Source organism: Telmatherina bonti (assembly GCF_933228915.1).
Source record: "Telmatherina bonti genome assembly, chromosome: 13".
Lineage (NCBI taxonomy): Eukaryota > Metazoa > Chordata > Actinopteri > Atheriniformes > Telmatherinidae > Telmatherina > Telmatherina bonti.
The window spans coordinates 16777196-16803245 of NC_136611.1; the positions used below are offsets into that span (position 1 = coordinate 16777196).

The following is a 26050-nucleotide window of genomic DNA, read 5'->3' on the forward strand; positions in this document are numbered from 1 at the left end:
CAGGACCCCTGAATAGACCTTACCAGGGAGGCTGAGGAGTGTGATTCCCCTGTAATTGGAACACACCCTCCGGTCCCCCTTCTTAAAAAGGGGGACCACCACCCCAGTCTGCCAATCCAGCGGTACTTCCCCCGATGTCCACGCGATGCTGCAGAGGCGTGTCAGCCAGGACAGCCCCATAGCATCCAGAGCCTTAAGGAACTCCGGGCGGATCTCATCCACCCCCGGGGCCTTTCCGCCAAGGAGCTTTTTGACCACCTCAGCGACTTCAGCCCCAGAGATAGGAGAGTCCACCCCTGAGTCCACCAGCTCTGCTCCCTCATGGGAAGACGTGTTGGTAGGATTGCGGAGGTCTTCGAAGTATTCCCTCCACCGACCCACAACGTCCCGAGTTGAGGTCAGCAGCTCCCCACCTCCACTGTACACAGTATTGATGGAGCACTGCTTCCCCCTCCTGAGCCGCCGGATGGTGGACCAGAATCTCCTCGAAGCCGTCCGGAAGTCTTTCTCCATGGCCTCGCCGAACTCCTCCCATGCCCGAGTTTTTGCCTCGGCAACAGCCGAAGCCGAATGCCGCTTAGCCCGTCGGTACCCATCAGCTGCCTCCAGAGTCCCACAGGCCAAGAACGCCCGATAGGACTCCTTCTTCAGCTTGACGGCATCCCTCACTGCTGGTGTCCACCAACGAGTCCTGGGATTACCGCCACGACAGGCACCAACGACCTTGCAGCCACAGCTCCGGCTGGCCGCCTCAGCAATAGAGGCACGGAACACAGCCCATTCGGACTCAATGTCCCCCGCCTCACTCGGGACATGTTCGAAGCTCTGCTGAAGGTGGGAGTTGAAGCTCGCTCTGACAGGGGACTCAGCCAGACGTTCCCAGCAGACCCTCACAACACGTTTGGGCCTGCCAGCTCTGACCGGCTTCCTCCCCCACCATCTGAGCCAACTCACCACCAGGTGGTGATCAGTTGACAGCTCCGCCCCCCTCTTCACCCGAGTGTCCAAGGCATGTGGCCGCAGGTCCGACGATACGACTACAAAATCGATCATCGAACTGCGGCCCAGGGAATCCTGATGCCAGGTGTACATATGGACACTCTTATGCTGGAACATGGTGTTCGTTATGGACAATCCATGACGAGCACAGAAGTCCAATAACAAAACACCATTTGGGTTCAGAGGGGGGGGACCATGCCTCCCAATCACTCCCCTCCAGGTCTCACTGTCATTGCCCACGTGAGCATTGAAGTCCCCCAGCAGAACAATGGAGTCCCCAGAAGGAGCACCCTCCAGCACTCCCTCCAAGGACCCCAGAAAGGGTGGGTACTCTAAGCACAGACAACAGTCAGGACCCGTCCCCCCACCCGGAGGCGGAGGGAAACTACCCTTTCATCCACCGGGGTAAACCCCAACGTGCAGGCACCAAGCTGGGGGCTGATGAGAATGCCCACACCTGCTCAGCGCCTCTCACCATGAGCAACTCCAGAGTGGAAGAAGGTCCAGCCCCTCTCGAGGGTACTGGTTCCTGAGCCCAAGCCATGCGTCGAGGCGAGTCCAACTACATCTAGTCGGAACCGCTCAACCTCGCGCACAAGCTCAGGCTCCTTCCCCACCAGAGAGGTGACGTTCCACGTCCCTAGAGCCAGCTTCTGCAGCCGGGGATCGGACCGCCAGGGTCCCCGCCCCTTGCTGCCGCCCAGCTCACATTGCACCCGACCCCTACGGCTCCAGATGGTGAGCCCACGGGAGGTGGGGCCCATGTAACCCTTTCAGGCTGAGCCCGACCGGGCCCCATGGGCGAAGGCCCGGCCACCAGACGCTCACTCTCGTACCCCGCCTCCAGGCCTGGCTCCAGAGGGGGGTCCCGGTAACCCGCGTCCGGGCAAGGGAACATTCATGCCCAGGTTGGTCATCATCATAGGGGTCTATGAGCCGTGCTTGGTCTGGTCCCTCCCCTAGACACCTGTTTGCCATGGGTGACCCTACCAGGGGCATAAAGCCCCCGACAACATAGCTGCTAGGATCTTCGGGACGCACAAACCCCTCCACCACGATAAGGTGACGCCTCAGGGAGAGGTGCATAGGTTCCAGAAGTAAAAATATAGAAGTCTCAGTGTTGAACTTAAAAACTATCCAGCTTGTGTGCAGCTTTCATACATTAATGATTTAATGTTAGTTGATTTCATTTGAGTGAATGTTGAAATTTTTATCAAATAATTTTTAGAACCAATTTCTTCTTCAGTCACAGACTGTTGTGGGAATTTCACATCAGAGTTTATATGACACGTTCCCCTCGTTGACTACTCGTATGATGTCTGATGAGGTTTTGTCAATAAAAATAGGTATTTGAAAAAAAAGGATTATAATTTAGCAGCATAACTTTGTTAATTATTTTTCAGCAGTCTAAACACAGCATCATGCACTGCTGCCTTTCAAGGTCAAAACTACATTACAATCACTCTTATTATTTGTGGTCTATATCTTATTATATACTACAATACTCAAAGTTCATTACTTCCTTCATTGTTTCTTTTAGAAACACTTCATCAGGTCTCTAAGTCAAATGGACATCAAACATGTTCACAGTTAGTGAAACTGATTCATCTTGGACTGCATGAATAATGCCTCTGATCCTATCTGACAGTTGTCAGGCTATAATTGCATATCATATTTGTCTTTTTTTTAAGTTTTGACCAGAGTGGAGACCAAAAAAACACATGTTATACAGGAAAAAACATATATATTCAAAAATTTAGATGAATATGCACGCATATTTTATTTATACACATCTAATTTGACAGCTGCCCTATAGCAGGGATGTCCAGCTCTGCAGGTTTTAGATATTCCCCTGCAGCAATAGACCTGATTCAAGCAACTAGTTGTCAACTTGTCAAGCCATTAAAGTACATTTTATTTGAATCTGATGTGCTGAACAAAAAAAACATGGAAAATCTGCAAAACATTGGCACTTAAAGACTGGAGCTGGACATCCCTGTCCCATCGACTACTGGCTGCATATAAAACACAAACATGTTATAATAAGTATTCACTTAATGGTTTCTAATCCTTGCTAGCACTTGCAGTTCAATAAGCTATTAGGCAGGGAATGGACATGCATGCCAAAGCTCTCTCTCACTACAAGTATTCATCAATCACCTGTAGGAACACCCACTAAAACACACAACCACATACACTGAGTAACAGTACGCTGAGTGAGCATCGCTAATTGCTTCCCCACAGTGGTATTTTAAATCTGTTCAGACCAAAATTATATGGTGGAAGAAACATGGCCATGGATAACTCACACAGACCATAACATTTCAAAATACAGTTCTGAAGTATAGTCAGTGGAAGTCTTTTTCCAAAGAAAAGAATATATTTTGAAGATCAAGAATCTTTAAGTCAAGGCTTTATTATCAATGATTTGACAGGATATACACAGGGGTGTGTGAATTTATCTGCTATCTATTTATCATCTCTAAATTGTATGAGTAAATCCAGTTACTTTCATGTAATCTTATTTTTAAGATCTCTCAGAAGCTCAGAATAAGATAAGTGGTCTCACAGAATAAGTTCAGTAAGCACCAATCAAACTGGCCCTATGCTAAGTTTATAAAGTTTTAACATAGAAGATTAAAATGAAAAGAGCCTAATCCCTGATCCGTTTCCTCTTCATTGAAGTATATTTCAGCTTGTTGGGCTTTTCGTTACTTTCCAACTGATAATCCGACGTATGATCCAACATAAACACGCACACATTCTCACAAGCATGTACCTCACCATGTAATAATACACAGCCTAAAGCAGTAGCAGCAACACAACGTAAACAAAAGAAAGACATTTGAGGCAGTTGCAGTGTTTGAAAACATTATTTGACGTTTAATTTAATTATGATGCACTGTAGGTAAAGGACAAGGGTGACACAAGGTATTAATGCACTACTGGGTTCTTTAGTAACTCAGAATCAATCCACAGTATATTTTACTTTGCTTTAATTAATTGATTTAATTTTTCATATAAAGCAAGGTGAAGGTTATTTGAAAGAAATGTTTTTTCAAAGTTTTTGTACAACAGTTGGCAATCATTTGCTTTATTTCCCTTTAGACTACAACGTGGGCATTGCTTACAGCTGACCGGATGAATGCACTGGCTGAATTGCTGTGAGTCTGTCTTGCTTTTTTAAGCTAGGAGCTGCTGGACAAAAAAATATTTCTAAAAAGCTCCAACCAAACCGTTTCTTGAAAAGAAAATACTCATTTGATCCAGAAAAAAAGTATGTGATCTATTAATATAGGTTTAAAGAGTTGATCCAGACTTAAGACTGGGGTTTGACTTTAAGTTTCTGGACACGATCGATACTCACTCAACGGTTACTATCCTGATGCTTTGTGACACTAATCTCTCCTTTTCCTCTTTTCCTTCTCTGTTGTTATTTTCAATTTTATTTTATTTTCCTGCTACTCATCAGCAGTTGTATGCAGTCCAACAATTACCATCTACACCTCACTATCTCCAATTTTCTCTAAACTTATGTCTAGGTAAGCTGGTTAGTTTTTGTCCACTTACTAATCCACTAAAGCTATTCTCCTTCCAGCTTTTTGTCCATGCAATATTATCTTGGAGCCCATAATAAACCCTGTAATACCTCTCCTCTATCTCTGCTTTGTCTCTTTATGATATTGTTTCCATGTCTAATTTCCATCCACCGTCATCCCACTCTTCCTCACTAATTCCTTTGGCACAAGTTCATCCTGTTTCCTCTTGACTGGAAGTACCATATGCAGTCTCAGTGCTGCTCGGGTGTCTCTGGAGATGTAATTGGGGAAAAGGAGAGCAATTTTCCACAAAGACTAAGAAATGGCATTTGAAGAGGCCTCTTAGGACATGCTTACTGTAGGAGTCATGCAAAACGGTGAACATTTTCAAAACACTTCTTGGTGCTGTCTGTGAAATTGACATGAAACATATTTTGAAAAGTCTTGGCAGTCGATGCATAAGAATATATATTGTATAGTTATGAAAACAAAACTTCCTACGGTATGTCATGTATAAACACAGAAATGAAGACTAAGAAGGAATAAACAATAGATGAAAAGTTTGGACTGTGGGCAAAAAAAGCCTCCTTTATGTTTATTTGAATCCATGCTTCCAAATACAAGTAGGTCCACTTTTTTCTTTCTTATGTTCTAGGGTTGCCAAAGAGATTGATCTGTCTCCTTCTCAATCTCAGTAACACTGAACTTCTTGACATATTGATTTGGCATAGGTTTTACATGAGCTGCCCTTCCTGACACAACCATCTGCATTTATCTGAGCTTGGGAATGGCACAAGGAGGGCATTGACATGTTCGCCTTTTTGACTGCATTAGACTCCTTGAGCTTGCTTTATAGTAAATCCACTTAATTAATTATTCATGTGACACTGATGCAAAATGGTGTCTCCTTTTTGGGTCCAAAAACACCCCAAGTTCCTGTTCGAGGTATAACAGATCAAAGCATCTAAGACGAGTACCAGTTTGTAGCACATGGAACACAGCAGCTGTCATATTTGTGAAAAGAAGATCATTCCATGTATCCACATGTTAGGCCATGAAAACTAATCATAATGACTTAGCTATCCCTGTCTAACATCCATTTAATAATCAGTACAGTGCCACGTAATCATTAGCACTGATTTAAAGTCTGCAGCCCTGATGGTCGTATGATCTAATTACCGATTAACTAATCAATAACTATTCAGCACTCTGAGAGGTGGACTGAATGCATTGTCTTACAAGTTAATGTGTGTGTGTGTTTGTGGTCGCAGGTTCAAAGTAATGTGTGAATACACACTAGAAGAGCGGCTGTTAATAGTGCTCCACAAAACCAGTGGGTTTTTTTTACAGAAACAGGAACGTAAGAGAAGGAGACAACCAAGGCAACACATAATAATCTGTTCCATAAGTCCCCTAAGAAACATTCACATCATGCATCCACACTGAAAGACTAGCAGCTGATACAGAAGGAGCACTGCATCTGAAAAGCACCCAGGACATTTCACATAGTTTCTATCTATTCCTGTCTTTAGGCTCACACCAAGCATCAATTATCCAGGGTAACACACACATACATACATACACACACACACACACACACACACACACACACACACACACACACACACACACATACACACACACATACACATATTTACAGACCAAGAGCTGCAGTTTATGAAAGGTGGAGCAGCAATGCAACTTTGAACATAAATGTGTGCAAACAGACCGCCTTTTAGCATCACTGCAACTTACAGAAGAGGAAAGCACAAAAGGGTGATATTCAAAAACAACTCAATTCATTTCCACCTTTAGGGAAGATGAAAATCAAAGACTTGGTAAACAAACCAGCAAGGGGAAAGGGTTGACCAAAAAGACGTGTAGCTTTTATTTTTCTTTTTTACTTTCCTTTATTTTGTACTTCAAAGACAGGATATGAAAAAGTCAGAGCAGCAGGTTTTAAAGCACTTATTGGATGGACTCAAATTGATGCTGCAGGTGACACAGACAGGGCTGATAATCAGGAGTCTCACCATCATTAAGGTACCAATTGTCTCATTGTCTCAGTCTTGTAGCTGTCAAATATCTCAATCGACTCACCCCCAAAACAAAAAAGAAAGTAACAATATTTTATTTTATTAATAGCTAAAAAAAAAAAAACAGCTCACCTTGTTAGAAATTCTTTGTAAATCACATTTATTTCATTCCTGTCTTTTCACCCAACAATTTGTCTCACAGATGTTTGACATTTTTATTCTATGATTTAAGCACACAGTGCATCTCTGGCTGCACCTGGTAGAGCCAGTTAAAGGACTGGAATGCAGCTACACTGAACATAAAGACAATAGAAAAACAGGCTGATGTCTGACATTATGGGTACAAACAGCCAATTTTCATTGTTGGGGGTGAAGAACAGTTGCAGGTGAAACAGACCTTTTTTTTTTGTGCTAACAGCATTCAGAGCAAAGACAAACACGCAGGTTTACACACTGGTCACTTACTCACCAGGACAGTGACGACTCGTAGAACAACTCCTCTCATGTTATTTTCCAATTTCCTGTCTGTCAGAGTTCCATTCAGTCCATGAACTGGGTCCCATGTAGCCAGCTGCAAAGTGCAAACCCACAGACATATATTGAGAGAAACATTAAACAAGTTAGGTGAAATCCTAACCTATAGATGAGTATAGAAGTCACAAGTATGTATATCAACTGTCCAACATCTCCAACATTTTCTATTGCTTTTATTTTAAAGGAGGTAAAAATATGCTTAAGGGAAAAAAGGAAAAAAACAACCCAGAAGACTTAAATATCATCCGATTTATAAAACAAGGATTTGAGTTAATTCTCTACACTAGTGACTTATACAACTTATGCAAATGCCTAGACCACACATTAACACCAAAATATGCAATTGCATTTGCATGTTACATTTGTCTAACCCACAATTCACTGAATTACAAAGAATAATATAAAGAATAATATAAAAACTCCTCCCTCATCCACCCTGCCCATCTCCCCAGGGTAGGGCGGGTGGCTGTTCATCTCTCAAGCTTGGCTTTTCTACCAGAGTCCTGGAAGCTGGAGGGTCCTATGCAGTATCTTAGCTGTTCCTAGGACTGCACTTTTCTGGATGGAAAGGTATCAGGTATCTATTGGAGCCACCATCTATCTGATCTATCTGGCTCCAACAGATACACATGAAATGGCACAGCATGATTTCTGCTAAAAGAAAACACATATACACCAGAAAATCTCCAAGTTTGCTGTGTGGGAAATATGTCATAATCCATTTTTCCAAAACTCAGAGTTACCGTTTGTTGCACAACTTACGTCATCTCCGATCAGTTCACATTTGGGACTAAATGGTAATTTAAAGCTCACATGAACTGATTCTATTAGGATGAAGTAACATTCGATGTTTTTTATTTTATCTTTGATTTTAAAGGAAACAGTTGTGGTTGGTGATGGTAAGTCAAGGGCAAGCATATTCATTTGAAGTTTTTAGCAAAATACAGACATTTATTACACCATTAAAGAACCGGATAAAAGGAAATAAACCTGGGGTATACTGGGAAAAAGTTTTGTTTTTAACAATAACTGTCTGCAATGTGACTTGAGATCCACAGTTAAACAAAAGAAATAATTCCCTTACTTAGTATTTTCTCTGTTGGTCATAATTAGTATTTCTGAATTAGCTATTCTGGTTTGCAGCCCATTATAACAGAACAATTAAATAATGCACCACCCTCCGTTGGTGATAAGATCTACCCAAATAAGCAGCCTGTCTCAGTTTTGTTCAGAAGAGCAGCTTTAGCTAACCATGAAAATATCTTAGAAACACAAAGTTATGTACATATCTGGGGGGGTTGGGGAGGCTTTTGGTTGAAACTTGTACTATTTTCTGGGTCATTGTGTGTTCTGTAGTGGGGCAAATTTAACATCAGTGATGTTAATGTTAATGTCAATGCAAATTATGCAAATTAGAAAGAATGTATCGTGGTTATAATCTACATAAAACTATTCATATGTTGCTGAATTGTGTCAGGCCATGTTTAAAATGAAGATGTGACAGTTGAGATTACCAGTCACATTAGTTCTGCCTTGTTTTCACCAATATCCTGGTACAGACAGGAAAAGCACAGCCTTCTGCTAGATTGGGAAACTAGCAGCTGCAGCTCAATCGGTTTTAAAGTTTCAAAGACTGGAACAAACATTAAACAAAAAGACTTTGTTTTACTATCAGAAACATTACGCATTCAAATTTTCCACAACTTGTGAATGCATTTTCTTAGCAAATAAATTTGCTACATTTGTGCTATCTTGTGCCAGAAAAGTCTGGCTCTCCAAGGTGCTCATCCCATACCATCATTGTGCTGACCTGTTGACAACTGATCCAAAAGTTTTCCAACTTTTTCATGGTAGTTACTCTCTTACAAACAATTTTGGCTTTGTGCCCCATTTAATGTAGCATTACCTCTAGAAATGTTTCGTCTTAAGTCAGATGACCTCACATAGGCCAAACAAAGTTATCATCACTGTCAGGGTGGGTCATCTCTGCTCCTGCTGCAAACACTGTTATTGTAATTATCTGTACAACACTGTTGTAGTTACATTTAATCATACCCTGCTTGTATGCCTGCACTCATTTAAGTCTCAAGGATGAGAACAAGAAAATTATATCATATGCTATTACTGCTTGAGCCTGGAGGGGGGGATGTGGAGCTTCCAAGTAGATTTCAGTTTTTTCCTGTTCTTCATAACATCCAGTGATACTTGTCATCTTTTGTTTGATGAAGAAAACAACTATTATGTGAAAATATCACACTCGACCCCAGTCTTCTTCCTAATACTTGGCCAGTGTCATAAAAGCTTATTGTAAGATGCAAATGTGTAAGCACAACCTGTTTTTTACATGTGCTCTGTCAGTAACCCATGTGTGTGTATAGGATGGGTGTGTGTGTGTGTGTGTGTGTGTGTGTGTGTGTGTGTGTGTGTGTGTGTGTGTGTGCGCCAGCAGACATAAATTTATAAATTTGGGAAAGGTGTGTGATGCAAAGTGAAAATCAACCATGAAACAAGAGATATGCATTAGAAGTAAAGAAAGATATATGCAGGGAGGGAAAGTCTATGAGATATGGAAGGCACGCAGCAGACAAACATGACTCTGATAAGTGCTGAGCAGAGATGAAGAGAGACATGATAAAAAGGGAATTTATAGGATAAGAGCTGCTCATAAGTGCTTATAGAAATATGGCTTCATATAATCAAGAAAATATATATTGTGCATCCAAAAGCCTCAAAGAAAGCCAGTTGTACCAGGAAACTTGCATGAGTGGGTATTGCAAACCTGCAATACAAACTCTCTCCACATATGGCAAACGGCATACGTGTTGACAGCAAAGTATTTTTCAAACTGTCTGCAGTTCTCAAATATTACAAAGGAAGTCATCCTTTAAATGAAAAATGAATAAGGTAAAGAAATGCATTATGACAAATGAGAGCTGAAAATATGTAAGAGGTTTAGTGTTTACCAGCGAATAGTGTGGCATGTATAAGGTCAAAGCCTGGGAGAAAAGTAATGAACACTTAACTATAAATAAGCAAGCCTTAGTGAGCACACCTGCCACTTTACGCCATATTACTGGCCTGTTGAGAGCTATTCAGCTGTGCTGAGCCGTAACGTTTAGATCTCAATGTCAGTGTGACTGAAGAGTAAAATATAATGACAATGAAAGAGTTGCAAAGTCAAAAGCATTTCCTGTAATGCTGCCATATTTTTTTTCAGTATCCCCCTGGGATTAATAAGTCTTTTTTTCTTTTATTTCAAACATATTTTTCATTTGAGAAAAGTACTTAATATTGATTTGTCTGGATTTAATCACAATGTTTGAATAAGTCAATGTGAAAACTTTTTTTTTTTTAGCTTATTAATCTCTCAGTCACAATGTCAGCCGTTAAAAGCATATTTTGCTAGAGTAAAAAGGAAATGGAAATAATGTTGCAGACAAATCATCCATGCAAAAAATACAATATTCTGCACTTTGTACTGCATATAGTTACTAAAAGCAGGCAGTAGCCTGTAACTGTACAACAAATAGCAAAAGTAACTGAACATTTTCATCCAAGATTAAATGTATGTGTGTCTATGTGTGTCTGTGTTTAAATCATAATAAAGACTGGTTTGGACATGTGTCTTCATTTTCAGAATGAGCTTGTCTTTGACTTGTTAACAATCACCTACTTAATCACTAACATTTAATAATAACGTTTGTGTCATTTACTTGAGAGAGAAACAGTGTAAACGTCCTTTAAATATTATCTGTGCTTCAATATTTTTAGATAAACATGCACATACAATCCTCTTGACAATGGCTGTTATGAGTACTGTCTTCATTTCCTCTTTGTCATCCACTTGGGTGACAAAGAGGAAATGACAACATGTCGAGGAAAGTAAGCCAAACAAAAAACCCTTCAACACATCAACAGAAGTGAATTTTAATGCTTACTGTATTGGCTTTAATATGGCAGGAAAGGGTGAAGACAGCCTTGAATTTTGTGCATGAAGACATGAATGAGTAAGGAGCTCAATCAGCAGCCTTGGCAGATGGGCCTATTGCCTCTGCTTATCTTCACAGCTCCAGATAAGGGTTCATTGCATCCCCCCCCACCCCTAGACAGAGGGAAATAAATGTGCACTTGCACCCTCTATGCTTCTACCCTAAGAGTGTGGACTCAAGCATCAAAATACTGCCATTAGCGTCTTTCCTTTCCCTTAACACTGTCTCAGTTTTCCTGTCTTTACTTCCCTTTGGTTGGTACTTACTACCCTGTACACATTCTCCCTAGACAAAATATCCTGTCTTCATCTTTCCACACATAACCGACTGCAGCAGTTTTCTTTGTACAGTATGATGATGACAGCAGATCAGGAACAGACACGGGTGATGAACTTGAAGCTATGAGACCTATTGCTCAAAATCCTATTTAAAACTAAATGGAGATGGGAAAGATATTTCTTAATGCTCGAAGGAATGTTTATCATGGGAACAGGTGCCTACTTCATGAAACTGATATTGTGATCTGAGTTTTTTTTTTTACTTTCATTAAAGTAATGGGTTCATTTATCAATTTATGCTTGATAAGACAAAATCTAAAAAAAAAAAAGACGACATGCCACTCCACAACCTGCAAACAGTTCTTCACTTTGGGCATCATTTGGCATTTTGACAACCTAAAAGTAGTATGTATAATGAATGCAGTCATAAATGCAAACTAAACTTCTACTTTACACTGTTGACTAAAAGAGTTGATGATGTATTCAGAAGGTAAGATTCACCACAGAACACTAAACATTGTGAAAGTCAGCCCTCCTTACCTGCAGCAGTAAATTCTTCTTGTCTAATGACCATCATAGTCAGCAAAGAGCAGAGAATGAAAAAATCTCTGCCTGTGTCCAATAAGTACTTGTTGAAGTTAAACAAAAGCTTCAGATTTTTTGAATGTTCAGAAGACTCCTTTACAAATTCATAAGGAAAATATAGTTTGTTACTTTGTTAGTTAATGTGTTTTTAGCACCTGCAGAGTCACCATGTCACCATATTGTTCCATTGTTCTATTTTTATAGTCACATACTTCCTAGGCAGAGTTACCACTACAGAGTTAATGCTATACATGTCTCAGGGGGAATTAGTGTTGGATATATGAGAACAAGCAAACACCCTGACAGAAATGCTATTTCATTTGTTCAAATAATTTTCAATAGGATCAAATGTAATTTTCCATAAGTGAAAGGAAGTGATTTAATTAACATATCTAGAGTACAAGAAAAATGATGTAGTAGAGAAATTACAAAGTCAAAGTCAATAAAGCTTAACCTCACACACACAGACACACACTCATGCACACAACCATGAATAATATTACTTGAATCACTCCTGAGAAAAATATATATATCATCTCCTTAAACATAACAACAAGTCCAAGTAGAAACTTCCTCTGCTATTTAGCTTTATGATTACTGCATTAAACAAGTATTACTGATTGTAAGAGTATGGTTTGGTCCTCTTTGCCATAGTTAACTAAAATGAGCGTGTATGCACACACACACACACACACACACACACACACACACACACACACACACACACACACACACACACACACATACATTGGCATTCTATGTGTATTGCAGCTTTGTTAGGTCATGGTGACCTGACAAACATCCCACAATACTACAAGAGCTAGAAAAAAACCCCCCAAAAAAACGAAGAAAATGGAGATGCACTTTCGTAACCTTCACACCTTTATTGTCACACACCAAACACACAGAAAGACCTCAGGCACTTCAGGTGATGTGTAACTACACACGTTTAAAAGTAATTGGACCATCGACCGGTACTGTGTGGGGGCCAAAAGAGTCATTTACTGTTACAACAAACTCTTTCAGTCACTACAGAAAACACACACCCATCCAACACACAAACACACATATCTGGATGAATTCGAACCAGATATACCTGGGCACACAAGCAGAGTACAACTTAGCTCAAGTCCGGATGGAATCTTTGAATCACAACGGTTTGCCTCGGCATTTAGTGCATACCTCACCCTGTCTCCCAGAGGGGACAAAAAAACCAGACAAAAATAAAACATGACATCGAGCAACAGACTGTTGCTTTGAGTCTAATTGTTATGTTGAACACTACTCAAAACAAATCAAAATGCAATCAATAGTCAATGACATTTTGAAGCAGCAGAAATGAGAAAAGTATGAAGGACTGACAGCAATTAGCAGCTGCAACTAAATCAATATGCGCTGGAAGTTGTACAAAGAAAATAAAATACATAAATAAATGTAAAAAGTTTAGTCCTAAACTCTGCCTCACATTACCGCTGGTAGACAAGAGCAGCTACCATGAAATGACATGAATAACTTAAATTTGGCATTACTTCTTGATCATTTACTTGAATATGTGCTTTCAGACACTAAACTGGTGCAGACTGTCCACTGTTTAGCTGATCACCACTGGCTCAGTATATGAGACTGTGTCCTAAGCTTTTTCACCTGCATGACAGGAGTGTGTTTGTGCCATCCTCTGTAGCTCTGAAAAATTCCCTGTTGACTGCAAAACATTCACATGCCTGCCACTGCAGTGAGAAAACAGTAACCAAGCTGAAACACAGATAAGCTGCAGAGCAGTTTCACTTTCTTCCCCAATGGATCCCCTCCTGTGCCAATGAGCAACACGTGTGTCAATAAAGTCTCAGAACAGCTTGTGCACCAAGCTTTCCTTCTGTCCTCTTCCCTCCTCTCAGTCCCTTAAGCACCCTACTGATTAGAAGACATGTTATAAGAAAAACGAGCAACAAAAGCCAAGCCTTTGTCCCTGTCTGTCTTTACTGTCTTGTCTCTATCAGTCAACAGAGAGGGACAGTTTACAGCAGCATAGTCCAGGCTGCACTGGTATCAGGGCTTTGCACAACCAACTGTGTAATCTCCACTAGTCTGTATGCTAATCCATGCAGCCATGAAACCTAGCTCACTACTTGTACTGCAGCTGTTCACTTTTCTGTTTTATCCGACTCTATGCCAGGTAGTCCATCCAAATTCATGACTCAAGCAATTTAACAAAATGCAATGTGTATATTATGCTCCTCTTTTAAAAATCTTCTTTTAAATTATATTCTTGTCTGCTGCAATAGGATAAAAATGGTAAATAAATGTATCAATGAACACATAAATAAATAACTTATTTAATTCAGGTTCTAAGTCAGAAAAGACACTTTGGAAAAAAAAAAAAAACACTTAATAATAGTTCTGTCCTACTGCCTATAGCTTGATGAGAAACAGATTTCAATAAACACAAATACAGAAAGACAATGAATCTTGTTGGCAAATTACAGATAAAGTGTATCATGACAAGGTATAAAAGAAACATGATAAATTGGAAATATTGTTCTACCTGTTAAGATTAATTATTTTCTCAGTGCACGGACAGACTTTTTAATTCAATTTTATTTCTATATAGAATAAATTTAAATTGGAAAAAAAAAGTCTTTGGGGGCTAACAAGGAAACATATCAATATTTACAAACTTTGTCTCCTCCCTACTCTATCATTATTATAGCACGCAATTTCACAGTGAAACGGAATATTGATGCATAGAAATGAACCTGCTGACACAACTCTTAATCTGAGGAAGAAGGGAAGAAGCTGATTTTTTAAAAATGGAAATCAAGATGCTAACAGGATACTTTTTTGTGGTTCTCGACATTTGTTTCCACATCCTTCCAATAAAGCTAATATTGTAGTAAATGATGGTGAATATGTGAACTACACTATGTGCATCTTGGCACACAGATTGCTCTAAAATGCATCCATTACACAGCCATAAATATCATTAAACTAAAGTCATGTGATACTGAAAATTTTTTTTTAGAAGTATTCCTGATGTTCTGAATAATAATCCATTTTAAAGTGGTAGATTTGTTAACAGTAATAAGGTAAGAGGAATGTAAAGTTTTCCATGTGGCAATATTATATCAGTGATATACTTGCTGTTAATCAGCTCTTTAAGAAATACAAATATGTGCGTGTAACTCAATTTGGATTTACTATCATACCTTTATATCATATGCTACTATCATCAATGAAGTAATCAAAATCATTTGTTCAATTTGGATTTACTATCATACCTTTATATCATATGCTACTATCATCAATGAAGTAATCAAAATCATTTGTTTATGTATTTAATTTTTTAAATGTATTTATAGCTTTCCAAATCAAGAGTAGCTCTCTTGGCAAGCAGGCAGGAATGGGCCCAAGCTGGGATTTCAAACCTAAAATGTAAATCGACATTCATTAGATATGTACATATACCTTTGCTTGCTGATAAAATGCTGACATTTTTGAGAAGTAGAACAAAGCACACTGCAAACACGACATATAGACTCGTGCCCAATGGAATCCTGAGGCTGGATTGTTTCCCGGGATGTTTAAAGGAGGAGACATAAAGTACTTAAAGTCAATATCTAGAAATGTTACAGGTATGTTGAAATTGGGGCCCTTTGTGAATATTTACTGTTTTATAGACAGCACTGGACACCATAAGTAAGTAGGAATAGATGACAAAATATGAGTTTAAAAAATGACAAAAGCACCGCATGAGGCACAGGGTTTATTGGTATTAGATAATTTGTTGTGGTCCTGCACTGCCAGACAATACATTTGGGTCCACTGAGTCACTCGCATTCCTTCATCCACCTTGCCTCATACACACACATATGCACACACATTTATAGCTACAGTCTATACAAACCGATCATTACTGCAGCGACAACAACAAACTCTGCTGTGATTTCCCAGATGAGCTGCAGGCTGTGTTATTGCTTGCTTGAATTGTTGGGAAGATGCATGGCTGTGTGTGTGAACATGATGGAGGGCTAGCTGGGGTGTGATACGTATGTAAAAATTCAAACTTTGCGCTTTAATGCACTTTTAAACACCAAACTTTTAAATGAATTAGTAACTTATGATTAGAACGCATTATCTTTTAAATTAGTGTCTGCCTATTTATAATTGAATAACTGAGACATGCTTCATCAATAATTGCATTAATGCAGAGGAATCATGAATGCAATGAGTTCCTGGAAAATACCTTTTTAAATCAATTAACCTCTGTGTTTCAGATATGTCTGGGAATGAAAAATATGATAAATTTGTTTGCATAAAACCAAGTGGTACAAAAATAATTCCACAGGCATTTATATAATTTATGAGTTTATCTCTGGATGTGTGAACTTTTAATTTATATATTTATTTTTGTCAGACAGGAAGTGAAGGAAAAAAATAAAAACAAGCAAGCAAACAAAAAACAAGGTGTAGCAGAGAAAGACCAAAACAGAATCAGTAAAGTCACACATTAAGGGGTCTTAAAAACAATGTTCTATGCTCTACTTTTACTCTCCATGTAGTAAAATGAATGAGTGGAAAGGTCTTACACTCTGCAGCATAACAATGAGGAGACTGATGAAAGGTTGAGGATCCTCTAAGGAATATAATAAAAGTCTGTTATAGATTATTACCAAAGTTCTCCTATAGCATTAATGGGGGAAAGTTTTCAACTTTATTTGTCTAGTCTTTTTTATCTTTTGTCTCCTACCTTCCATCATTGCTCCATGTCTCCCTGGCACCCATGATAAGTACCAGCAGGTAGATAGGCAAATTACACTATTCAGGTCTCCTACCTCCCTTTGCAGAAACTTCATGGAGTGAATAAAAGGCTACAGAATACTGACAAGTCTGTAACATTAAACCAAGGCCTTTGACTGGTGCTTTCTTGCTTTTTTGTTTGAAAATAATTTATGATACTTTATAAATGTATAGCTAAAGAAGTGAAGTGGTAGAGTTTTGACATACGTAGAAATGTATGTACAAATAAATAGGAAGGCCTCACCACCACCAAACACATGCTGACAAAAGAAGAGAATATATAGATGAAGACGTTGAAGCAACGACGACTGCTCACTGAAGATAAGCGGGAAATAATCTAAATACCACTGGGTTATAAATAATACATGTAGATGTACATGTGGGGTTAGAAATCATACATGCACATATATTTCTAGCATGGGAAATGAGCTTTGAAAGTGTGGTTTGAAACCATCACAGACACACAGATGCAAGATATTATTCTACTTTTGTCTGCTGACACTTTTTAATCAAATTGGTGATGGAATATTGGAAAAAAGAGCCATGCATTTACAACTAATCTATTCTGACATTGACAGGCTTTTGCTCAGTATACCACAGGTGATAGATATCTAGGACAACATTGAAATGTTGCAGCCTTTTTACCTCAGGAAGGGAGAGAGTCATAAACCCTGCAGAGATCTTTTTAGCTGATTCTACATACAGTATGCTGGTCGATGGGTTGCAATATGAATCAGGTTTTTTTTTTCTGTTTCTCTTGTTTTGTTTTATTTTACTATTTAGATATATTTGTGAATATAACAATGATTTACACTGCTTGCTTTACCTTTAAAGGGATCAAAAGCCAAAACGTATCCATAAATAAAGATAATTTGTAAAGTACTTTGTGAAAAACAGACCAACCTCTGATGTTTAGCTGAAGCCTAAAAAGTATAGATTGTACGGGTGGGGGAAAAACTTGTATTTTAAATGCATCACAATACAGATGTGAACAGACAGACATGGGTGTAAAATTTATTTGGCACTCTTTGTATTAAAAGTTAGAGGCCGGATTACTTTATTGCAATAGTGGCTTTGTTTGCTCTGAAATTCTGGCTCATTTGGGGAGGTGTGAATGTACAAATGAACGATGATGAATTTCAAAGATATGAACTCTGGTTTACCAACAAACATACTGTAGCTCTTAATTTGCTTAAAGTTAACTAAATACAGGTGATTAACTACAATCCCAAGAACATTGTAAGCAAAGTTTACCAAAACATAGTACATATGTATTATATATTTAAAATATGTGTGTGTGTGTGTGTGTGTGTGTGTGTGTATGTATGTTTAATTTTTTTCATAATTTCATTAATTAAAATGAGTCAATCAATCAAAACACATTAACATGACATAGTATTTTACATTGTTAAATTGCTCTAAATCCACAAATAAAGGTCTCTAGGGGGAAAAAAAAAAGGAAAAAGACCAGTACTGACCTTTAAGTTCAACTTTCACAGGGTGTGCACAGCATGATTTACACATAAACTCCAATCTCTAACAGGCTATCTGTAATTTTATTTCTAACCCTGCTGTCTGGCAGGACAAGTATAAGAAGGAATATTTAGTAAAAAAGTATAAACTATGTCAACTTCTTTAAGAGCAGAGCCATAAACAGTGTCAGCACAAAGAGCTGTCAGTCAGTTATGACGGTGAATTGGTCATTAAAGTGTCAATAAGTGTGGCAGGGATTTTAAAGTCTTGACTGCAATCACTGCACCTGTGAAAAGATGGACACTGATGTCGGTGAAGTAAGTGCAAGTGTGCTATATGTGCAGACAGTTAGGAGCTTTCATTCACGGCCGTTTTGACAGGAAGATATATTTGGCACGCTTTCGTTCTCTGCAGTCCAAGACTTGCACTTCCTTCCTCTCACTCTCTCCCATAAATTCATCGACATTCTGCTCCATCTTCCTCCATTTTAATTCTCGCTGTTAATTTAGAGCTCATCTTTGAACTGGGTATGTCCAAAAGCTTCTGTCTTGTGTTTCAGCAACTGATCCTTTGACTTCCTTTGTAACCTGTTATTTCACTCGCAAAAAACGTTCAAGCAGTCAAAAAGAAAGAGATGGCAAAGATCCAGAGATAAACAGAAAAAGGGTTCAATAAAAGACATTCAGGGAAATTAAATTGTGCTTTTCTATTGAGTATACTTTAAACAAATAGATGCTCTCAGAAGGCAGGCTGAGATTGGGTGAAAGGAAAGGCCAAGTTAAAGCCACTTACAACAGCTTTTAATACCAAAAACCGTTCAAAGATGATTTATCTTGAACTAAAATTGTATGCGACTTCCAATTCATCTTTTCACATGAAACAGAATAAGAATTAAATTCCACTCAAATAATGTTCTTCTCTTTGTTCTCATCTAGTTATTCTATTCCCTACAGGTTTTTAGCTCAGAGAAGAAAAAAAACTATCATAGTTGGTGTAGTTAGTGTAGTACAGCTGAAGTTACACACTTGGATATATATGTGTATATATATATATATATATATATATATATATATATATATATATATATATATATATATATATATATATATATATATATATATCCATTTGCGTAACTTCACTTGTACTGCACTAACTACAGTAGAGCAAATAAACAACATAAAACTAAAAAACTCTGGTCTATTAAGGGTTACATATGTTCATACAAGAAAGCATTCACATCCTACAGCTTTTAAGATTTATTACTTTCAACTGTACCTATATGTCAAGTAAATAACATATTTTCAGTATAAAAGGGGAAATGTGTAATTGAATCTTCAAGCTGTTTGGTTGGTTTATAAGAAAATCTTTTTGCCAAGTTGATTTGTGCTGGTGTGAGAGTGTCAATTGGCACCTCCAGTGGAGAAGCTCACGTGTCTCAGAGCAGAGATTGTTACTTAGCTCAAGACAACTTAAAACATTATTTGATATATTTAACCAGTTTTTGTTTTCTATGTTCAGCTGTGGGCTTTATAACAATATTTTTGACAGGCAACAAACCCAAAGGGCTTATTCATAATTTCTTTGCAAAGGTTTTAACAGAGGAATGTCAGCCAGCAACAAAGATGATGGAGTTGGGAGGTATATGGGGTAAACAGCAGCAAGAAGCAGGAAAAACTTAGGTAAACACAGAGAAGATTTAATCGTCTTGTCAGCTAGCTGTGACATTAACATTGTGAGTAATTTGGAAGTTAAAGAACTTCTTATGCTACAGAACTGGGCACAGCAGGCTTATGTGTGTTCATGTGAACACAATGTTTATGTGCTGTTCACTGGCAATCAGAGTATTGCAATTTTCATGTGTGCCTTCTGCTATGTAAATATCTTGTAAGTGTGAGTGTAAATGGTGTGTGGGTGGGTGTATATTCGCACACTTGTGCATTTCTGATCCACAGAGGCATGCAATGCTGGCTGCTGTAATCCGAGGTTTACACACTGTAATGCTGCTGAAAGCCTGCAGGCCTTGCTGGCAGAGAGAAAGTGAGGGAGAGTAAAGGACAGAAGAGGAGGACATCATTGAGGAGATGGAAAAGAGTAGTTATGGGACGGGTGATCAAAAGACAAAAATAAAACTGTTCAAGCAACAGAGATGTCAAGATGTAGGGGTGAGAAGGTGTGTATGAGGATTATAGGTGACAAAGGCGAAAAAAAGAAAGAAAGATGGGAGCGTGCAGCATTTTAACAGACAAGGGAACAAAAGATTGAATTTATAACAAAACAACTTTGAAGTGATGCAACATATGGTTCCAAGCAGGACAAAGTGGAGAAAGAAAAAAAGGCTATTCAATTTAGCCGACATCATTTTCATAGATCTGTCATTACTGCATCACTGTGCTTTGTTCTTTGCGGGCTATAATTAATGTGTGCCAACACATGCAGTGTAAGATCAACATCATGACGATGTGTGTGGTTTCAGTCTGTTATCATCCTGTCCCCTAATCAAAGCTGCGAGAATCTGTAAGATATGCACCAGGACCCCTTTGGCAGCAGTGCCATGACAAACTGGTTGTGGCATTATCTGATGGCAAAAAGGGAGTGTTTGCCTTATGAACAATCAACAACTTTTACATACGAAAGTAGGAGATCTGATAGTAGATAAGTGACTGGGACATTTGTCTTGGAGGCCTTGGTTTATTAATTAATTTCATGATAATGTTGGTCATGTTTGATTCATTTATCATTTCCCTTGTTTGTGCTGTAGTTTGTTTTCCCCACTTAGAATTGTCCTGAAGAAGGTGGTTTGAGTCTGAGTAAACTTTTGACCTTTAACTGTGTTCTTGCTGTACACTTCAGGTACTGAAACATAACAGAATAAGCCTCAAGTAATCAACTTTTGCTTAGTATTATGTAGATTAATGAGCAGACACGTTTCAGTTTTAGCTAAAAAGTCACTAGTTAAAATGATGACAAGTGGGTTTTTCTAAATAGTGTCTTTGGATTGCTAAACTGATGGATTTTTTTCTCAGAACTTTTAGGTGAAGTATAAAATCACACTCCTATGCAGTGAAATTGTGTATAAAAGATAAGCAAAGCCAACCCCATCACTCATCCTTAACACCACAAAATTGCATTAGCTGTAGGCCAACTGTTGTCTAGGCAGCGGGGATTGACAGAGATGTTGAGAAACTTGCTACTAGTATCTTGTTCACTCATTGCCATGTCTCTGTTTCACTGCTGTATTTTGGTGTAATCCTAGTGTAGTGATCTTGGCCTTCCAGGATTAAAAGACATTCGAACTGGATTAAACAATAGTTGTCATTTCTTTCTCTGCAGTAAGACTGGTCCACACAGGACGAGAAGGGTGACCATTTGATCCAAGGGAGGACGGCACTCAGAGATTTACACCTTTTCTCTCTACAGAATGCAGCTGCATCAACAAAGGAGTGGAACGCAATTTATAGTTGCAGGTCGGGGGGCTGCCGAGAGTCGCATCTGACCAAATCCTGGTTCTTGTAAAAAATGACACCTTTCATAAAAGTACCAGACTTCATGGCGCCAGAACAACCCCTCCCCTGATTGAGAAGGAGACTGGAAAGAAATCCAAACTTCTTCCCCCAATTGAAGGAAACCTTAGATGCTTAACCTCATTGATCTTATTTTATAAGTTGTCTAACCGATTTAACTTAGTCTAAATGACTGTGGTTAATTGTTTTGATTGAATTTCTTCTTTTTCACTATTTTATCTTGATATGTGATTTAATTCTTTGAACTGATCACACACGCATATTAATCATAAACACTACATTAAATAATCGTGATTATGTTTTCCAAGCTTCAGACCTCTCTTAAGCTACTAATGTGAATGAATCAAATGTGAGTTTTCCTTTTTAGGATTTATTGCCCGATGAAGACGAGCCATGACAATTAATTAATCCACCTTTAATAAAAATACATGTAGCCAATCTTTTCATGTGTGAAAGTAATACTATAAGTTAATGCTTTTCTTCCCAGCAAACAAGGAGTCTGCATAACTCTTAAGAATGTGATTTGATGTGTATTGGAGTCAAACAAAGTAAAGAATTTTTGAGTATCATGTTCACATTAATGAGATGCAGAGGGGAGGAACTAGAGCTGACCTGGTTGGATAAGGTTGGTCAGCCTCTGACAGAAGCAACTCATGATTGGCTGGAAGTTTGAAAGGCGGGTCTGTTTAAATTAGACTGGCAGCCTGACTTCCTTAGTCTTTTTTTTTTAGTTTTAGTCTTCTTTGTGCTTTTTGTCTTCTTTTAGCTTTTTGTCTTCTTTTCCCTTTTTCAGCTTTCATCTTCTTTTTCTTTTTTAGTTTTATTTCGTTATAAGCCTTTTACCTCTCCGTTCTTCCAAACGGGAGAAAGTACAACAAGTGTTTATTTGTAACCAGTCATTTTTCCTGAGATCAGTAATTAACTAGAACCGTAGCTCCAATCTTTCCACTGCGTCTTTATACGTAAAATCTGGAACTATCTATTTTTGGGACAATCTGGATCATCATCACGCCGTTCTGGAACTCCGCTGAACGGACCCAGAAGCCCAGAGTAGCTGCATAGACCTACCCCGTCTGACGGTCCAGGGATCCAATCCCCCGGAAACGTGCCAAATAGGGAACCAACCACCCGCTTCAACCCACACTCCGGACATCCAGTGTCCAAGTAGGATCTAATAGTGCTCTGACCTTTGTGATGTCCCAAACCAGTACATCAAATTCTAACTAAATAATTAAAATTTGAATTCTTATCCAAATTTAGAATTATTGAACACATTCTTATCAAAGATTTAAGTAAGATAATCATCCTGATTTATTTGCTTAATTGCAACCAGTTTCTTCCTGCTCCATTTCATTTAATTAATTTCAGCGTTCCTTATTAATGTAAGAATTGAAAACCCATGCAGACGTATTCATTATACTATTCCATTAATAACCTCTTTTTAACTGTTTGGTTTTTTCTACTGTGTTGTTTATCATCATTGTCAATAAATATGTAATCAATTTATCGGTTCTTGTCATAATTTCTGAATGCACAATTTCTGGTTCATTCGTTCTTAGAATTTACTCCTTAAATTGAGACTATTTATTGAACTTGAGTTTATTTCAGGTGTCTCATCCGCCTGAATCTTAAGTTAAATAAAAGTGATGAGTGGTGCTCCGAGGTAATTAATAAATTAAGAATTAGTAGAGGCATATTCCGCTACACTAGACACATAGGATGCACCTTTTATGAGAATTTAAAGGGGTGCTATTATGGTATTTTGAGTTTTCTGAGCTTTCTACAGTGTTACAATGTTGAATCCTCATCAGACATGTGAACGACACTGTTTTTTTATCACCTAAACGCATGTTTGAGTTTGAGTTCCAGCATGCTCTCCGTTCGGTTTCCACGGCGACGAAAAACGCGTCGTTTTAGAGAGTTTTTTCTACTTCAAAATCCTTGTGACGTCCAAGGATAAGGTTCGGTGATTGGTTACCTTCTACTGGTTAACAAGGGCATGTACAAATACATCAGGCGGCTGGAAAACGTCGGATAAAGTTATTTCAAACGATGGCTGGTGAGTTTACCAAAGAGAGACATCCTGCTGCATTCGTTGCTGTGGGTTGCTGTTTTCCACTTTGTTTTCAGGGTCGGATTCAGGTTCCAACATGTAGGGCTGTATGCTATGTGTTGACATTGTATTTTGTTTTTTCTATTGAGTTAATATCAGCCGAATCCTTCTGTTTATGAGATGTTACAATGACAGCGAAAGCAGGTGCGGTGTGCGCTCCCGATGTAGTGCAGTGGCGGGAGGCGGGGCTTAATGCGGAAGAGTCTCAATCCACTTGTTTTGCCCGCAGGCTGATCTTACAGCCTACTGAGAGGGTCGGTCTGAAGTAAATAAAGCGATTTATGACAATTACTCGATCAATCCCAGCCCTTCTGGTCTCAGAAATAAAAATAAATTAGCCTGAAATGCACATAATAGTTCCACTTTAAGTTGCACAATGCAACATAGTTTGTAACTCAGCCCAAAGCTGGAAGGGGACCAAAGTGTGACCTCTGCAGCATATATTTGATATGTAACATCTAAGCAGCTGCTTTGACTAAAGTAAACCCTGTTTGCCCCATGAAAGTCCTTCATTTAACATATTTTTTTTTTTAGCCAGAGGAGGGTGCGCAGCATGATGTTTTTGCTTTTATTACACCAAGGGGTCAAAAAATACCTTTGGTTTCATTCATGAGTTTTGCACACATCAAGAGTTGAACTTTGTCAATGATAAATTAATCTAATAAACAATGTGCAATTGCAACCTCTCTTTCGTGTATCCCCCAAGATTAATCGTTCTTTTTTTTCTATATGTCTATTCACGTGATACCCCTCTCTATTCTTTCATTCTATCTTTTGGCTTTTTCTACGATAAACCTTTGGCTTGTCTTGTTTTCGAGTAATTGTGACGGAATATTGCAGTGACTTGACAGCCATTTTAGTCTCTTGTTATTTTCTATTACTTATCAGGCCATGTATTTTATAATTGGGATAGGTTTCTTTTTAGAAATTTGTCAGCCTTTAAGTTAAAGAATAAGGCAATGGGATAATAAAGAATGAGATGAGAGAAAAGTAGGGAAATGGGTATGAAATGGAAGAATAGGGCTTGACAAGAGGTGGGAGAAGAGGGAGGGAAAGATTGATATCATATCAAACCAATTCAAATGTAATGTAATCAGTTTAGTATGTGTAGCCATAAACACACACACAAGCACATAAACACAAACACAAGAATTTGAAAATCATAAATCCTCCTTGCCCATACTTATTAAGACCATGAGAAAATCTACTGTAGGCATATGGTGATATCAGTCATAGATAATCCATGATATGATTGTTTGGTATTCAGTGCTGTGACAGACTGTGATAGGCTGCAGCATGACTGGATGACTCTGTGTACTAGTAGGTAAAACCAGAGGCTGTAAATGAATATATACATCCACAATAAAGATTAAAATAATTTCCAATCACTTTTTAATGTGTATAAAAAGCGGGGGAAAAAACACACCACCCCTCACAGAAAAAAAAAAAAAAATCTGGTTCATATGACGCAGAAGTTTTTCTTCCCTCTCATCTGTGACACTTGTTTGGCTTCTTGTCAGTGAAGCTGCTTAAAAAAAGTATTAAAAAGACAAGTGACAACCTATATTAATTAAATTTCTTGCATGAACTCAGTGGTTATCAAAGTTTTAAATAGCGTTCAATTCGTGCTTTTCAGGTGCCCTTTTAAAGAGCGAGCTTCTGTTTAATAGAATCTTAAACAATGGCTGCTCCTCCAGAAGATGCACAATGTCGTTCATTGAAACAAAATTGGATACACACGGTCAACAAAACTACGGGAATAATTCACCATCATGTCCCTCAAGTTGTGCATAGCACAAGAAATTTATTGGGAAAAAAGAGTATTGGATAAAGGGAAGGGTGGACGATCGAGAACATCAGATGAAGAGGTGTATAAAATGGAACCAAAAAAGATTTAATTATCTGCTCCTTTTATAATAATTTATATTAAAAAAAAAATCTATTCATTTGCTTAATTTGATAAATTTGTTATATTCCACACCTGTACCATAAATATGCCTCTATTAATTACCTCGGAGCACCACTCATCACTTTTGATTAAACTAAGATTCAGGAGGATGAGACACCTGTAATAAACTCAATTCAATAAACAGTCTCAATTTAAAGGAGTAAATTCTAAGAACGAATGAACCGGAAAAATTTGCATTCAGAAATTATGACAAGAACGGATGAAGTGATTATACATATTT

At 38.5% G+C, this 26050-nt stretch overlaps 1 protein-coding gene across 1 annotated transcript in view; it reads right to left on the minus strand.

Annotated features, from left to right (window-relative positions):
- grid2 (glutamate receptor, ionotropic, delta 2) overlaps positions 1 to 26050 on the minus strand; it is a gene marked incomplete at both ends in the record, with an annotated part of 511062 nt that overhangs the window by 113872 nt on the left and 371140 nt on the right. The window contains one exon of the mRNA XM_079250826.1: positions 7044 to 7145. Within this exon, the coding sequence (XP_079106952.1) occupies positions 7044 to 7145 (102 nt within the window). The remainder of the gene's footprint in view (positions 1 to 7043; positions 7146 to 26050) is intronic.